This window comes from Falco naumanni, chromosome 13 (genome assembly GCF_017639655.2).
Source record: "Falco naumanni isolate bFalNau1 chromosome 13, bFalNau1.pat, whole genome shotgun sequence".
NCBI classification, from domain to species: domain Eukaryota; kingdom Metazoa; phylum Chordata; class Aves; order Falconiformes; family Falconidae; genus Falco; species Falco naumanni.
This window is the reverse complement of record NC_054066.1, coordinates 23,873,532-23,891,127: the sequence shown is the minus strand read 5'-3', so window position 1 is coordinate 23,891,127 and position 17,596 is coordinate 23,873,532. Positions and strand designations below refer to the sequence as shown.

At 43.1% G+C, this 17,596-nt stretch overlaps 1 protein-coding gene across 2 annotated transcripts in view; it reads left to right on the top strand.

The window, feature by feature from the left end:
• FNDC3B (fibronectin type III domain containing 3B) overlaps nucleotides 1-17,596 on the top strand; it is a 209,525-nt gene that overhangs the window by 152,623 nt on the left and 39,306 nt on the right. For both annotated transcript variants that reach the window (XM_040612939.1, XM_040612940.1), the window contains exons 12-21: nucleotides 1,173-1,297; nucleotides 3,895-4,069; nucleotides 4,638-4,724; nucleotides 7,564-7,702; nucleotides 8,269-8,340; nucleotides 8,784-8,902; nucleotides 9,722-9,827; nucleotides 11,558-11,730; nucleotides 13,907-14,020; nucleotides 16,158-16,307. In XM_040612939.1, the coding sequence (XP_040468873.1) occupies nucleotides 1,173-1,297; nucleotides 3,895-4,069; nucleotides 4,638-4,724; nucleotides 7,564-7,702; nucleotides 8,269-8,340; nucleotides 8,784-8,902; nucleotides 9,722-9,827; nucleotides 11,558-11,730; nucleotides 13,907-14,020; nucleotides 16,158-16,307 (1,260 nt within the window). The remainder of the gene's footprint in view (nucleotides 1-1,172; nucleotides 1,298-3,894; nucleotides 4,070-4,637; nucleotides 4,725-7,563; nucleotides 7,703-8,268; nucleotides 8,341-8,783; nucleotides 8,903-9,721; nucleotides 9,828-11,557; nucleotides 11,731-13,906; nucleotides 14,021-16,157; nucleotides 16,308-17,596) is intronic.

Here is a 17,596-nt window from a genome sequence, read left to right as displayed (position 1 = left end):
TGGATATAACCTTATCTCTGCATGGGTGGGCTTTGCTAAGTTTCTGTTCTGGTGTGCTTTTGGGTACTTTGTGATGTAAATGTCTCATTTTGTATTCAGGTATTGAAATGAAAACTTCTTTAAACTGCTTCAGCTGAGGTAGATATTTATGGATAGTTGAGCAATCCATGCCCTTTCTCCTGAAAGATTTCAAATCGACCGTTTCCCACATGTGACATGGGATGAGAGCAGATATTCTCTGTTGTCTTGGGGCTTCTGTCCCCCAAAAAGCTTGGCTTTGGTTTTATGCCAGGGCATACTGCATTGGGGTGGATTGAGAAGGGTTTTGTTCTGGTTTAAACGTGGTGGGGAGGGAGAGAACTTCTGAATGTCCTTGTGCCCCGCCGTGCAGGTCTGTGCCTGAGGAAGGTCTTGGGGACTGGAGAGGTGTCTCGATACCCTCTCTCGCTGCTGCCCTGTCTTGGTTTTGTCAGGGCTCATCGTCACACTGATGCGAAGCTCCCATAAACCTGCCTCTGGTACCCAAGTTGCATGCTTCCCAACAAATCCTCCTCATCCTCACTGCACGCCCTGAGCAGTGGGGTGGGTGCAGAACCTGGCATGTTAAGCGTTCCTCCAGGGTGGGCGGATCTGTTTCACCTCGGCTGGGAGGGGGCTGAAGAGAGGGGTGCGCCCCCCCGGCTGTCCCTGCGCTGGGTGGGCTGGTCCGTGGGCAGCGGGAGCCCTCTTGTGGGGTGCAGCGTTCCTGAAGGACCGGCGGAGCTTCGCGTGGGGTTGGAGGCGCGGAGGGTGGCGCTTGCGAGAAATGCTGGTTGCTGCTTTCCTGTGCCTCTGACAGGGTTGACTCAGAGGTGAATCTCGCCCTTAATTTGCGTACTTTACTGTTAATGAGTAGGAGAAATTACATTTCAAGCAGAACGGCTGAAGCTGTAGATGCGTCTCATGAAGATAAGAACCTGAAAAGAGGAGGGTTCTGGCCGCAGACTGACAATTGGGCTGTATTGTGTTAGGTAGCATAGCGATGCTGTCGGTGGCTTGCACAGCTTTCTTTGCACAGCACCTGGGTGAAAGCCTCTAATTCTGAAATCATTTCACAGCTCGTTGTTTTTTTTAAGTAAGAACCACGTGGCTTTGTTTCATAGCTGTCCGATTACAGATTTCTCTCTTTCTAGGGAAAGAGGAACAGTGGTTTCAGAGAATGCTACTTTGGAAGCCAGAAGCATTGCAAGTTGACTAAGCTTTGTCCCGCTTTGGGTTACACCTTCCGCTTAGCAGCTCAGAATGACATCGGTACTAGGTAAGTTACCCAGGGTACACGCTTTGTTGAGAAAAAGTGGCAGTTGGAAAGTTTAACAATCAATGACAGTGTTGAGAGGAATCAGGGGAGTGTGTGTCTGTTTGTGTTTTCTCTTTCTGGTTTCGAGTTAAATATCTGACATTTGCTCTATTATTAATGCTTTAGGGTAAGTCGCACCTTCCCCTGGTGGTATCGTTCACCTCCCAGGGAATCAGCGTGTACCTTCAGCACGATGAGGTTAGCCTGAGAAGATAGGCTCCTTTTGAGGTGTTAAATGGTGTTCTGTGGTCTATTCCTAATACAAAAAGAATACATCTGTTATGTAAAATTCCCACTAGGGATCTCGGTGAACCAAGAAAAACAAGCAAGAGGAAGCTGAGTTACAGATTTTGAAAGGAATCCCGATATATTTATTTTTCTGGTTTAAAGCAAAGCCTGTCTGTCTTTTTTCAGCAGCACAGTCCCTTCCTTCTTCTGCAGGACTGGTTGATGGGGTGGGAAAGACAGGCGAGAGAGCTGGGACTGGAGAGAACAGGCACACCCGAGGGCCCTGCAGGATGGGTTTCAGCTTCTCCTTTCTTTTGCACCTGACCAGAGGAGCTCACATGAAGATGATGAGCAATCAGGCTTATTGCAATCCTCTGGGAGCTGCCAGGGAGTGCTGAGCTAAAATGTGGCACAGCCGAGGGCCAGTGTACCCGAGGAGACACGGTGCTGCAGGGGCTGTCGCTGCTGGGATCGCGGAAGGAAAGCAGGCCAGGAAAAGTTTAGCTGTGAAGAAGCTAAACATCCAGTGCTCTTGTGTACGCTTTTATTGTCCTTCTTAGCTAAACAGGATCTAATCGTTGTAATAAGAAGGACAGAAAAAGAAACGCTAGTGGTATGTCACAATGTGTTTTGCTGAGGGAGATTCCTGTATTGTTCTCCCTTCCAAAACACAAACCTCTCAGTAATATATAGCTTTAAAAAGTTTCTTTATTCATGTTCCTGTGTTTTCCCTCTGAGATGCACTGGGGCTGTTCATGCGTGCAGAGTCCCTTTTGCCAACTTGCTGTGACATTACTTCCCTCCCTAATGAAATCACGCTTGGGCTGGGGGAGAGAGGCTTCAGCTGGAGCTGCTGAGCATCGCTGAAATTGGGATGCCAGTTTTGTGCAAAGTTCCCGGTTTTGGCATCTCTTCTTTTTGCCAGATTCCAGATTTTTAAAATAGTTTAGGGCATGCGTCAACCCTCCCCCTGCTTTTTGTTTGGGGTTTTATTTGGTTCTTCTCTCTCTCTTTCTCGCCCTCCTTCTCTCTCTCTTTTCCCCCCTGGCTATTGAGGAGGGAGTGAATGAAGAACAGTATTCATGGTCAGCTGTTCTGTGTTAATCTATGAGATAAGTACCAACAGCCCATGGCTTATTTTTATAGGCAGCACATAGAAATTATGACATGATAATGTCATCTAACACTTCATGTTGAAAGATGGTTTTGGTTAGTTGTAATGCTTGTAGACTTACCATTTATGATGATTTTTGTCTGATTTGGGTGTTAGTTATAGGTTGATTTTTTTTAAAATTCTTTAATACAAGAATATTACAACAAATATTTTTGAGAAACATGACTCAGAAAAAGGGGATGTGGCTTTCAGTGCATAATAAATTCCTGCTATTACTTCAAGGAACAAAGTACATTTGTACTTTGGAAACAAAACATTTTGCAGGAACCTTACCTTCAGTTGAGTTCTGATGTTCTCTTTCTGAGAATTCGGCAAATTTTGTCCGTTTTAAATTTTGTTGTTAAGTTTCTGTTGTACATAATATATTCTGCATGGGGTATTAAGAGAACTCTTCCTACACTTGCTTGACACAACTGCTTATTAGGTTTCAAGGCACCGTGTGCTGGGATTTAAAGAGGATGAAAGCATTCATCTCCTCTGCCAGGAGTGTTCTCTCTGGTTGCAACCTGAGCTGTGCAAAAGAGCAAACTTAAGCTCAGCTTAAAATGCAAAGCGGTTTGGGCAGGGAAGGTCGGAAAGGAGTAGAGCCAGCCTGGAGGGCTTGAAGGTACCTGTGCCTGCATCAGAGAGCTCTTACATGATGCTGAACATGTATGGTCATGACTAGATAAATTATTTCCCTGCTTTCTTTGGAAGAGGATGTCTGAAGTGGTGGAACTAGATCTGCTGAAGCACTCAGAGTACAACTTCTATTTAAGCTACACCTCTGAAAGCTGAGTTTATAAAAGGTGTAAACTGCATCTTAAATTCAGCACCCAAAAGTTGAACACCTGGGGCTTTATTTCTTATGTCTTAGGTCCCCATTATTAAATGAGATTTTCCTCTACTTTACAGTTAATAGTAAGTTAATATTTTTAGGCAATCAAATACTATTTTTTCCAATATTATTGTGATGAGATCTGTAAAAATGACTGTGAGGATACATAAAACCCTGCTTTTTTTTTTTCTACTAGTTCTGGTGTTTTCTAACTGGGTGCTCATCTTTCCCACCTGGGTAATTTTAACTTTGTCTAGATTTTTTGAAAATGTGAAATAATTATCTAAATACACTGAGGTGTTTTTTTTTTCCACTGTCGTCTTCTCTGTCTCTGTGCAGTGGGTACAGCCAGGAGGTGGTATGCTACACTGCAGGTAATATTCCTCAGACCCCTTCTGCACCAAGGCTTGTTCGAGCTGGTGTTACGTGGATCTCATTGCAGTGGAATAAAGTAGAAGGATGTACACCAGAGGAAGTGATTTCCTACACCCTGGAAATTCAGGAAGAAGATAATGTAAGTACTGTGATACTATAAAGTGTACTTAGATGGAGTTTTCATTTATTAATTCAAAATCACTGAGAAAGTGGTGGGTTGCTGCTTTGGAGGGTCTTTTAGGAGTTCTGGGTATTTGGCAAGACAGAGCTGTGTGATTTGTTCTGCTCCACAGCAGAATTATGAATCCTTATCTAAAAATCTGTACCGCCATCCTTGATGACTTTACAAAGCTTCACGCGAGTCTATAAGGTATGGGGCAGCTTGTCCTTAATGGGTTCAGCCTGCCGCGTCCTCCTCGCTGCTGTCTGGTGTGCTCATGTTCTGTCACCAGTCACTTCTGTTTCTGTAACTTCTTAAACTGTCACGATTGGGTTTGTGCTTATTTTACAGCAAAATTGTATTACTCAGCTCGGTTGCAACATCCTTCTAAAAAGAAAATTATTGCAGCCTTGCAGTGTAGAAGTAGTAATGATGATAATAAATAGTAAAAAGCACTTGGCTGTGAAGCCCCTTTGCTGTAACGTGCTGTAGCTGCAGTCTGTAATACAGAGCCCTCCCTCAGACTGGCTGGTTTTGTTTTCTCTAGGACAGCGTGTTTCACCCAAAGTACACTGGAGAGGAGCAAGCCTGTACTGTGAAGAATCTCAGAAGAAGCACACAGTATAAATTCAGGGTAAAATCTTTCTCCAGTTGTCATTGCATAGCATTTTCCATGTTGTTTTTTTTCCAGGAGGGGGTAGGGACCCTTTAGTACTACCTCCAAAACTGGATCATCAAACAGAAATTTCTTTTATACTGTGACCTGACAGATTAAACTGTTAAATGTTAGTTGCGTTTTTACTTTTACCACAGGGGCTGCTCATTGCTCAGCTTTTATGAAACAAGCATAGTTCTGGGTACCACGTACTGGCAGGTATGATGTACAAGCGTGGCTCAGAGCGTGAGGTGGTTGTGGGTGAGCAGCTCCCCAAAAGCCTGACCAAGCAGTCTCGCTTCCCGCAGGGGAGCAGATGCTGTACGGAGCTGCAAGCACAGCTTTCTCCCCGGCTCAGGGGCCAGGCTTCCCCTCACGTGCAGAAACTGAAGCTTTTCCATCTCACACGTACGTGTGGCTGGGTTTGGAGCTGGTTTTATAGCAAGTGTCGGTACCTCCTGCTCCTGGGTGTGCTCCTAAATACAGACCCGCCAGGCAAGACACTCTGAATTCTTCTTGCCAACACACAATTCGGTCACCTGCCTCGCTGCTGAAGCTGTGGAGCAGTTCTGCCGGGCGCTGTTGGGAGGACAGTGTGGTTTCTGCCGTCCCTCCCAGAGCTCTCCCCACCACCCGGGCTGCCGGCCAGAAACAGCACCTGGAAGCAGCGTCGGGGCATTTCTAACCAGTACGAGGAGAGAAGGATGCCGTAGGTGTGTGTTGTCTCAAAAACATTTGGCTTCTGAAGGCCTTAGTATATTCAGGAGCAACACAATACAACTTCACTCAAAGACTCCTTTAAAATGACGTATTGTGGGACAGAAGACCGTGTGAAGATGCAGGAAGGACTGCCCAAACAACCACAAAGCTGTGGCAGTGTCCCTCAGAGGGGGACACCTTTTACTTTAGCGTTGTAAAAGCTGCTGTGGCTGCCTGAGGGAAAAGGACGGTTAGTGTTTCTCTGCAACCCTGCTTTCAAGTTAAGTGTGAATTTTACAGAACCAGGTTGACATCAGAGCAAACTTAGAGCCTCGCGTCGCTGGCTGCAAGCGCAACTCGGACTCAGCACCAAGGTGCTCCCTCATTGCATGCGGACCAGCTAGGGAACTGGGGGAAGAGTCCCAAAAGCTATAAAACAAAACCAACAAAACCAAACACAGGCACCCCGTGATCACAGCAGCATGTTAAGACTCACGGTGGGGGCTCTCTGGTCTGTTCTAGACTTGTCTTGGAACCGGGGCAAAATGCAGTTCTTTGGTGAACCCCCTTAATAATAAATAATTGAGGTGGAAATTTAATTCCAGGCACTGTGTGCTTATAGAAGAAATACCCTGCTAACGTTTTTGATGAAATAAAGGTTGGCTAATGATAATAGAAATGGTGGTGTAATTCACTGTTGCAAAGGCGTTTGCTCGGTACTGAGTAAGGGTTTGGCACAGAAGGGCAAATGCTACCGAGCGCAACAGGGTGCAGCAGCCGCGTTGTCTGAAGGGTTTGAGGTGTCGGCGTGCAGGGGGTCACCGATGGCTGTTCATAGTGAGGTTCCACAAAAAGCAGTGCTGTCTGCTATTTCATAATATTGTCGGTGACCTGGAAACAAACAGTTTTATTTTTATTCCTACTGAGACAATGAGGGACTCCAGGTTGGAGGAGCTGTGACTCTGAAAAAGTGTTGAAGATCCTGCTTGAACAATCCATTTAATGGGAATTTTCAGTTCCTGCCAGGCTAGTGCAATGTTTAGCTGTTTATGCAGGGGAAGTGTCTGAATGTTGCATTACATTTGCAGCTCACACTGATTCCTTAGAGCTTTTACTGGGGTATTTGTCTAGCTCTAGCTCATGTATCTGGTGCTCATGGCAAGATGTCTTAAATTGGAGAATAGTCAGAGAAGAACCAAAAGATCTTAAGTGGGTGTTGATAATGGTTTTAGTTAGTTGTTCAAGCGTATGGGCTAGAGAACCTCAATTACTTTTTTGGCCTTAAAAAGTGAAACTTGTTCTCCTCAGATGCCTATGTTAGGAGAGAAGATAGAAATGACTGTTCCTGAGAGTAACAGAGCTTCCAAAGTGGAAAAGTTCCTGCTAGCTTAAATTTACAGTTAGCGGTTATAGTACGTAGTTTATTGCTCACTCCTTTGGCAGCAGATCTCTGTCCCAGAGACTAACATGAGCTAATACAGCTCTCAGCAGCCACAAAACATTGGACCACTTGGGGTTTCTTGTATGATCCTGATCTGCTCAATCTCCTGGCCAGGTCCTCATGGCTTCTCTTAGCTTAGCAGCCTTCTCCCTGAAGTCAGTAAAAGGTGTTCTTGAGTAGAGACGAAGGATTTGGCTGAGGAGGTTTTCTTTGTGTGCATCCTGCTCGGTTCAGTGGCTGTAGATGTGCTTGTTTGCGTGTCATGCTACTTAATCTTTTAATTGTGTGATTACCGATACTCTGAATTAATTTGTTTTATATAGCAGTTTGAAACTCCTCCAAAACAAAAATAGCACGGTTATTGTTGTTGTTTTCATCTTCGGTGAATAAATAACTGCAAGTTGCCACATGACTGTTTTTAAAAGGGAAAAACAGCAGTGCTCTTATATTAAACGTGTCATGATCTATTGTTAGTGGAGGGAGGGGAAAAATCGATGTGGTTTGTAAAGAAACAGCGTGACAATCTAATGTCTGTTAATAGAATCCCACGCGCTTTGTTGGGATGTGACACACTTTCCAGTTTAATGATATTTGTGCAGTTACTAAAGGAAGTCTCATGCAGAACTGTCAGAAAAAGTTACAGTAAACAACGGTAAACTTATTGTGGTTTTGTTTCAGCTGTTTGCCTCTAATGTGGAAGGAAAGAGTTCTCCCAGCGAAGTGCTGGTCTGTACAACCAGTCCAGACAGGCCAGGACCTCCAACCAGACCCGTTATTAAGGGGCCAATAACATCTCATGGCTTTAGTGTGAAGTGGGGTAAGCCAGTTCAGTTTGTCCTAGTAGAGCTTTTTGGGTCATAATAAATTCAAATAAAATTATGTAAATATGTTTTAGAACTTAGATATATTTTTTTTCATGCTGCTTCTCAGTCCAAAGTTGAATATTTTTGGAGAGCTTGACAACCTGATTATTTTAGTATTTTAGAAGTTGCATAGAAGGTCTTATGTTTTCAGAATCAAAAATGTTGCTTGTTTTTATTGACTACCTTGCACTCAAGTGTATCTTCAGGCTTTTCACCTTCCATTTCATGTCCCGTTGCAGCATCATTTCAGCTGTTTCCTTTATTGATGGGGCAAACCTCTGTGCTGCATCTCTTTCAATCCTTTTCCCATGTGTTTTGCTTGTAGCATCCTTACCCAGTGACCTTAGTCTGACTCATGCTGAAAAGTAACATCTGCTACCCACTTCTGCTGTAAATTCCTTGGTGTAGTCCTTGGGGGGGGGAAGGAGCAGAAACAGAAACAGTTTCTGTAATCTATTATATTTCACTGCTAATCACTGCTAATATTCATTTACTGACAACTTGCCGTATTTTTTTTCAGATCCTCCACAGGATAACGGTGGTTCAGAAATCCTAAAGTATCTGCTAGAGATTTCTCAAGGAAGTCCAGAAGGTAAACTTGAGACAGGTTGTCTCGATTTCAGTCCATTATGGCTACTATAAAGAAGTACTGACCCTTTGGGCAATTATCATCATTAACGTACTGGTGCTGTACATACAATTGAAACTGTGTTATGTTCTTGCAGCCTTAAAACACGTATGCTCTTTTTCTCTGAATCTGGTGGAATTTTAGGTTCTATAGCTGAACCTACTATTTGATATTATATTTTTAATATATTCTGGAAATACTTATAATTGTAAGTATATATAGTTGTGTATGTGTCTATGTGTATGTATGTCTAAGCAGGAATAATATTCATAATAATATTAATACTTAGGACTTTGCTGACATATATTGTTTGAGGAAGAACACACTAAGGTTTTTCTTTCCTCTGAGACACTTCTAAAATCATTGCATTATACTTATCCAAACTTGGTTATATCTCCATTTTTTAGCAAATCAATGGGAAGTGGCATATAGTGGATCGGCTACAGAATATACCTGTACTCACTTGAAACCAGGCACTTTGTATAAACTCCGGGCATGCTGTATCAGCACTGGCGGACACAGTCAGGTGAGCATTATGAAACAGTAATAACTACTGGGCTTATATTTTTCAGAGATTTACCTGCTATTTTTGGTAAAAGATACCTGCTTTAAAAAAATAAGTGAATATTTTTCGTGTAGCACAGTGAAGATACACCGATTGCAGTTAATCTTATTTTGCAAGATGCTGAATTTCAGAAGACTACTTTGTGTACCTGATGGGTTTTTTTGAGGCAGATTGCAATTTAGTGAGATTTGGTTTCCTCAAAACCAATCTGTAGGTGTTTATTACTTATGCTAGAAAAGACCATCGTGTTTAGTTATCTGGCCGCTTGCTTCAGAAAGAGCCTGTACTGAACACAGTTCGTGGCTGGAGCTGCAGTAGGGGTAGTTTCTTGGAACAATCAATTATGTTTTCTATGGCCAAATTCTGCTTTAAGTTTTTAGCTTCCGTTTTCCAGCCACGGATTCCTGTCATTCCCTCCTTTGATTTAAAAAAATTTCAGTACCTACACTTTTCTTCTTCCTGCTTTTTTTTTTTTTTTTGATCATTGAGTACTTTAGGCCTTGATATTATTTTAAAACCAAGGAAAATTAAAATAATGAGCCCCACAACATTAGCCATCAGTTTACTGTGCTACAGTTTTGAGTGTGCTAACGGAAGAACTCTGTTCTTTGCATTTGTAAGGGACGTGCTTGATAGCTTCTCCTATCCTTCATTGTTTATATAAATTCCTATTAAGTGTTTGTTGTAGAAAACAATTTCTTGTGTTGTGTTCTAATCATGCCTCACTTGGTAGGCAGCGATCGTACCGGCGAGCTAACGTCTGCTCCTGTTCTCTTCCAGTGTTCTGAAAGTTTACCTGTCCGTACACTAAGTGTTGCACCAGGACACTGCCGGCCACCAAGAGTTTTGGGGAAGCCAAGGCACAAAGAAGTTCAGCTGCAGTGGGGTAAGTGGTTGGAGCATCTCACTGTCGAATAGCTTAGGTCTTGATGGTTAGCTGCTGGGCTTGCATTAGCTTTTATTTCTGTTGGTACACCTTGTGAAAAGTTGCAGTGTGTTCTGCTCGCTGGGAAGTACAAAGCAAAGCCCAGTGAAGTCCGTGCAGGTCAGAAGTGCAACTTCTCATCGGCTGCTGTGGCTCTGTGTTGGTTTCTGAACTTAGCTGTCCTCCAGCTGTCCTTTAGGCCTGATACTGTGCTCCCAAATTTGTTTTAGTTAGGACCCAGCTCTGTCAGGGCTATAAAGTATCAGCTTTATGAGAATATCTATCCTTTTACTGCAAAACCACCGTGTGATTCAAGATCTACTTTATTCCTTTGCAATATTGACTTAGCAGAAGTGTTTTGCTACTTTTGATATAGGACTTACCTCAGGAAATTTGGGTTAGAACATATTGAGGATTTTGAGTGGTATTTAAACCCTTATCCACAGTATAACACACACAATCCATGGGACACCTGTAGTTTTTGCAAAGGACTTGGACCACGGGCATAACACTAAACTGCTAAAAAAATACGCATTTTTAAGAATACAAGGTACATGCCAGTATCCAACAGATATTTTTTTTTCTTTACTACAATAATCTTGCAGCATCCAAGATTCTTTATAGTGTCGTTGGTTAAGCTGAATTCTGGAGCAGTACCATTTCTAACTGACAAATGTATCTCAACATCATTATAAAAATTCACCTGTACATCCAGGGTACTGTGTTTCCTGGAAGACTGTACTTAGGGTGGAGCGCTGCTTTTCAGAACACCAGGTTGATTATGTGGTACTGGCTTGTGATAAAACATGCAAATATTATCAAATTTGTTGTTTTCTTGGAAAAAAAGGTGCCCACAACAAAACAAATACAGGCACAGAAAACAAATTCAGTTTCCCTAAAAGCTGTTATTCCAGGTGAAGCACAGGGTTTAGATCATTATACGGAGATTTAGAATTTCATATATGTTGACGGTGTGACTAATAAAATTTGAGGATGGCAGTTCATACTTCTACTGGGTGTTACTGAGGCTTTGTCAGAAATCCCATGTATAAGTAGCAGTTTTGGAGTGTACATGACCCACCTCAGCCTGTGTCCAACCATCGCCAGCAGCCAGGATCGGGTCAGCCAGCCACTGTGTGCCTCCTAATTTCTCCCTGTCCCAGGAAGGGTGTATTCGGCCCTGGTCCCCTTCTCGGTGCAGCTTTTTGTACCTTTTCTCCTGCCTCACTGACCCATTTTTTTTTTTTTTTGCACACACCACCACCTTTGATAATGGGGGAAAGAAGCAGAGTAGCTTCTTCTTCATCCCCAGAAAAGGACGGCAGCTGCTGTGTTCTGCTTCAGAAGTAGCTGGGTACGTCCTGGCATCGAGCACAGCCTCCCGGGGTGACAGGTCAGTGCCTCGGGGGAGCTGCTGCTCTTGCGGGTGACGATCTGACTTGGTGAACGTTTAGGGCTAAGAGTAATTGTATTCGTTTGTTTTAAAAATGTCAGTCGCGTACATGGATGAGGTCACGCAGGTAAGGCATCTATCGAAGAGAAAAATCATTGCTGGGTAGTGTGTGTGCGTATAGATACGTAGATACACACGTGTCTGTACACACAAATATTTCTGTGGTACGTGAGGTGAAAAATTAATCTTTCTGGCATTTGTCCTTACGTTATTAATGAATTAGGTGATTTCTTTCTAGATGTCCCTCAGTCAGAAAGCAGCTGTCCCGTCTCGGAGTACAGTGTAGAAATGACCAAACCCGGAGAAGTTGTTTCTGAAGTGTATCACGGGCCTGAGCTGGAGTGCACTGTCAGCGACCTGCTTCCCGGAGCAACGTATCGGTTCCGCGTGAGAGCCGCCAACGACGGCGGGGTAGGTGCGGCGTGCCGGGGCGTGCCGTGGCCGCTCCGCACCACGGGTGCCGCGGGGCCTGCGTGGGCGGCTCTGCAGCGCGGCTCTGCCGGTGTTGGGCGTCGGAAAGGTGAAGGGGAGGTGGGCGGAAGGAAACAGTGAGATGTGTTTGAAGGAACTTGTGAGGAAGAGCTGCAGTACTAACTCTGGTACTCTGTTAAAAGGAGATTTCAGGTACTGATGCGATTTGGCTGGCCAAAATCAGCTATGCCAAACTGCAAAACCTTTGCTAAAAGTCATAGCTGCTTACAAGGAGAAATCTGTTTATTCCCTTTCCACTGCATTCCTTCTTTTTGTCTTAACTCTGTAAAACCAGTCACTGAAATGTCACTCACGTATTGATATATTTTGAGGAAAGCTTGCATTGTTAATGACTTTTGTTGTTGTTGTTGATTTAATTTGAAAAGAATACATGCTTTGTGGATTTGCTGATTTTTGTTATGATTTCCTTGGAAGATGTGCCTTCCCAAATACATCAGAAATGCTATCTGATGTCCACAGAGATCTGTTGAAAGATCTTGCTGATTCAGCGAGGTTTGGGATGGTTCTGCTTGCCTTTGTGAGAGCATCTTTCCAAGGCTTTTTTGTAGAGGCCATCCCAGCAACACTACATGCGTATTGATGTGTTTTGTTCCCCGGGGAATCTTGATGATAAACATAACGCAGAGGTGTAAAGTTATTCACTTACAGGGATAACTTCTTTTAAAACTTAACTTAGGTATTACAAAAATATGCAAGACTGTTAAACTGTTTTGTCTTAAAAATATCCACTACTTTATTCTTGTGAAAAATAAATCAACTGCATATAGAAAGATTGGATTTATTTGCTGGAATGAAAGCCATTACCTACTCCTGTAACTTTGGATATATGATTATATGATGCTTTGCCTTCTTTTTATTCTTTTTCTTTTTTTTTTTTTTTTCTTATTTGGCAGAACAGCGTTTAACGTTGCAAAGCATGTCTAGTCCTGCCCTTTGTTACATGAGGGGGCTGGGTTTGGTTTGGTGAGGTTTTTTACCTGATGCAAAATGGAGGAATGTGTTTTTTACCAGATGCAAACACCGTTCTTCCTCCAATTCATTAGAGAAAACAGCAGAAGTCCATAACTCGGGTTTTTGAAGTGTGTATTTTTCGTATTTCAAACAAAGTGATCAGTGTTAGCCTTTCTCAATAGCATGGATACACAGATGTGCCCGCTGAGAGGTTTTATGGGGTTCATCATTTTAGTGCTGTTCACCTTTCATAGTGGCTCGTTTTTTCCTATTTGCTAGTATTGCATTCCAAAATAAGTATCAAGTGTGTTTCCTCTGCTTCCAGTAAAGTTCCTTCGTTCTGGAGAACAACTTCTAATTAGCTTGGGGATGTACAGAACGAACTTTGTTATCCCACTCGAGGCCTCAGAGTCTATTTCCACTGTTATCTCTCTTCTGTCCTTGCACTGCTGGCTGAAGCCAGTTTTGCAGGCTCTTGAAAATTGGCTTTTTTGTTGCTAATATGCATTTAAATTATTCTACCAAGGGCTCAAAAGTTGTCTGAGCCGTTGGCTCGGCTGCCGGCAGAGTGAAGCCACGCACGGGGTGCGCGCAGCGTGCCCCTGCACGTTGCACCCCGCCTGGGGCTCCATCACCTGCTGTCCTTTTATAATTAACGTGGCAGACGTGTTTTTATAAGAGACTGGAGTCCAAACCCAGCTTATGTGCTTTACTGTTGCTGTGCCGCTCCTTACATCTGCCAGAAGGCAGCTGTGCCAGGCTGCGGCACAGACGGGCGAACCCGTGGCGTGAAGGTAAGGTGGGGGGGCGCAGACGGCTCCTCAGGGGCTCTGTTGCTGGGTGCACGTTCTCACTCTGGGGTAAATCGGAGATGGTTTATGCTTTCACGGGCACTTACCACCACACCGGAGGATGTACATGCTGTCTGCTCATACCTGAGCTTACCTGACGTTCTGACTTTGCAATAATTGACGTGGTCTCCTACTGAACTCTGGTATTCGGTGCTGAGTGTTGGAAGCCCAGTCTATGTTTGAGAGAGTTTATTGCGTTGAAAAGTTTGTGTGCTGTTCTTGAAAAGCCTTTGAGGAACGCGAGACTGGTTTACACCTATATATTAATGTACAGACGCTTTGTTCCCCTCTAGTATGGGCCGTATTCGGAAGCCACAGAAGTCACCACGGCAGCAGGACCGCCTGGCCAGTGCAGAGCACCTTCCCTGTCCTTCCTGTCCGACACACGTGTGCTTGTAAGCTGGGAGGTGAGTCAGGTGCCCTCATTCTTGAATTTCCATCTTGCTTATCCAAATTCACACGGTCACTGCAAAACTTGAAAGCTAGCTTGAGAGCTATTTGCTGGTTTGCAGCTTTTCTTTTGTGCAAGAAAAGCGTATGCAGAAACTCTGCTATTGGAGAAAAATCATCATCTTTTACTTTTCTCTTTAAAGAATGGCATAAAGTTGATCATGAGTCACCCGGACCAGGATTCAGACAGAAGGCCTCCTACACTGGCGTCAGATGATAGAGCACGGGTCGGGTAGAAGTGCTCTCCACAGGCTTTTACCATGTCAGCATGTCCTGGGGTGGAATTGTGAAGGCAAATATTTAATTTTGGCTGAAGCTGGAGTCTCTGATACGAAATTAACTCTGCACAGATGCTTACGATGTAGTGTTTTTTTCCTCAAAAATTGTTTTTATCTTCCCCAAATATTTACTTTTATTTTAGTTTCTGTGCATTCCTTCTTCATTCTTCAGGATCTTAGACACTGGACTCTTAAAATAAGTCTTAGCTCAAATGCTGAGGGATTGATTGGTGTAATTAAAAAAGTTACGTAATTAAGGCAGAAAGGAAAAGATTTTGTCATAAATAACATTATGGTGTGGAGCAGTGGGACTATAGCTCTGCTGTGGACTTGCTTTGAAAACCTAGCAGCTGTTCCAGCCCTGCATCTCTCTGGTCCCTCCACAAAAGAATGCCCCTGTTGAGAAAGACAGTGCTAATGTTCATGAGATAGTTAAAATGATTGTGCTAACAACATATCTAAATATAAAAATAATCTGAGATTAATTTTATAATGAAACGGGTGCATTTGGTGCCATTCAGGGGTATTTGTTAATATTTCTTGCAACGTTTTGTGAAACTAAGCTGGAAGTCACACTAAACTTTTAAATGTTACCTTTTATGAGCATATGGACAAGCATTTGCTCTCCCCAGCCATGAGCAAATGCAGCAGTGTTTCTGGTAGACTCTGTATTTATATGCAGGATATATTTGTTTATTCTAGCTAAAAATGAAGCTGTGGAAGGAGTAATGTGGTTTGCAATGGTTATGTTTTCTTAAAGAGTCTATAATTTTTTGGCCGATATAAATATGAAGGAAGAACAGTGGAGAACCGTAGAGGGTTTTTGTCTGGCTAGAGAGCACACTGTGGTGCCTACTGAGTTTTGTGCACATTGTTTTGAAACGCTGGCTTAGCCGTTCTGAATGCTCCAACTGACGTAGCTGGAAGCTCGGAGATGGAGCTAGAGAAGCCTGCATGTGTGTGCAGGGTGGTCGTTGTGGCATGCAGCGACGCTCTTCATCCTTTGACTGGAAATGACACCTTGCGTGCTGTAATCACAGTCTTTATCCTATCCTACACCACCCTTCTGCACAGGGAGCAGTGGTTCCCCAAGCTGCTTCGGTCCATGTGGTGCAGCTCTGGGTAGTTCTGGTAAAAACACAAAGTATTTTGTTGTGTAACCGTGCCTTTATGCCTGCACTCACTCACCTCCAGCCAATTCAGGTATTTATTCTGTGTTCCGCTGGACTTCAGGATGATAAAGGGATTGCTGAGGACACATAGATCCTGTCGGAGTCTTTTAGCGGACATTAATGTACCCAGGTCCACACTCCCGTGTCCCATACGGGGGCCGTTAGCTTGATGGGTGACTTTCACTCAGACAAGCTCCTTGCTTGTTGAGGTTGTTCTTTTCTCAGTAACGTGAGTGACTGTTTCAGGCTTGAAGGCCAGCTCTTCCAGGGCTGTGTTTTGATTGCTCAACTAGACTCAGTAGATTGATGCGGTTTTGTGTTCTCCATGCTTGTGCTTCTGCCAAGCCAGTGAAGAGACAATTTATTCCGGAGTGTCCTGATGAAAGCAAAGTAGCTGCATACACTGTCTCATTTCTCTGAATTTCTAGCAGATAATTTTTGCGCAGAATTGGCCTGTTTCAGTAACCTTTTAGGGAACACTTAATTTGGCACATTTTCATTTGCAGCAGTTATGTTGTATTAATTTAAAAATAAGGTGGGATGGTTGGTGTTCTTTTTTCATGCACTTAATTCCATACCCAGTGAAACACAGAGATCTGAAGTGCTCGTTTCTGAATTGAACCGCATAAATATTTGTGTTGCAGAGTCCTGAATGTTCTGGTGCTGACATCTCTGAATACAGATTAGAGTGGGGAGAAGATGAGGAGTCTCTACAACTTGCATATAATGGCACAGATACCTGTTTTGAAATAAGTGAATTATCAGCGGCAGCGCATTACTGCTGTAGGCTGCAGGTATGGAAGCTATGAGGTTTTGCATGCATTGCTATCTTAAGATGTAAACAGTTTCCTTCCACTGTGTTTGTATTTTTGTCATTAGCCGCTATGAAGTTATGTGCTCTGTAAGTCAGGAGGAATGTACATTTATTTTAAGTAATGCAGGCTGTTGCTATAGAACTGAACAGTTTAGATTCTGTACAGTTCAAAGTGATAAACAAGGGAGTTGATGTAACTTTTAGCTCTTGAAAATTGCTCTCATGTATCATGTGGTTTATTTTCAGTGAATAATGCTGTTAAGCCATCTTGCCCTCTGATATTAAAAAAAAAAAAAAAGATAACATTTTAGACAATTCCCCCAAAATTGAATTATTTTCTTGGTAATGAGATGTAAATAACATCTACCTCCCAGCTGGATGTTGAAGATTCCCCTAGCTTAAATAATAAACTCCAACATCTGGTTCATTTATCAAGTAAAGCAAACCAGGTAAGTAGATCCCTGTGTATATAGGAGATGGGAGCTGCCAGACAGCGAGCCCTCGTCTTTACCATTTTGTCTCTTAGCTTTGTAAGACTGGACCGTGTATAGAGCCTATATATAATTTCTTTTTCTTTGATCTTTTTCTCTTCTATTATTTTCACCAAAAAGTAAGTTAAAATATATTTCTTAAATATTTATGAAAATAAAAGTACAACACTTCTCCTTTATGCCTAATGAAAAAATAAATGGAAAGTAAAGTAGGTGGGAGCAAAGTAAAAATATTTTTGCCCTGGATACTTTTGCACAAAACTTATTTGTATGTGAAGACAGAATACCACCAGTAACCCAACCACAAGTTCGTGTACCCACCCAGCTGCCAATGTTTGGACCACCTAGGGTCATTTCTTTGATCAAGTACAACATGCTTATGTTGAGTGTTTCCTCCTTACAGGTTTGGTATTTTTAAACAGGATATTGAACATTTTTTTTATTATTAGGTTTTTTTTATGAAGTAGCTTTTGAGCTGTTGGCCAGCAGCCAAGGAGCTAGGGCCCCGCAGCTGTACGGACACTCAGCTGTATTTTCTGCCTCGGTGGAGCTCGCCGTATCCCTGCCCTGGCACTGCTGGGGGAGGCGAGTTGAAAGAGTGTGTCTGAGTGGCTTGGAAGTGTCAGCCAGAAAGTGCCTCTTGTGTTCGCAGAAGGGGGAGAGCATTCAGCATCCGCTGGGCAGGGAGGAGACTGTGAGACCGCTTCTGCGGGGAGCTCAAGGAGGTTTTAATGTTAAAAATGGAAATAGCCAGCTGTATAGCATCTTTGATTTCGAG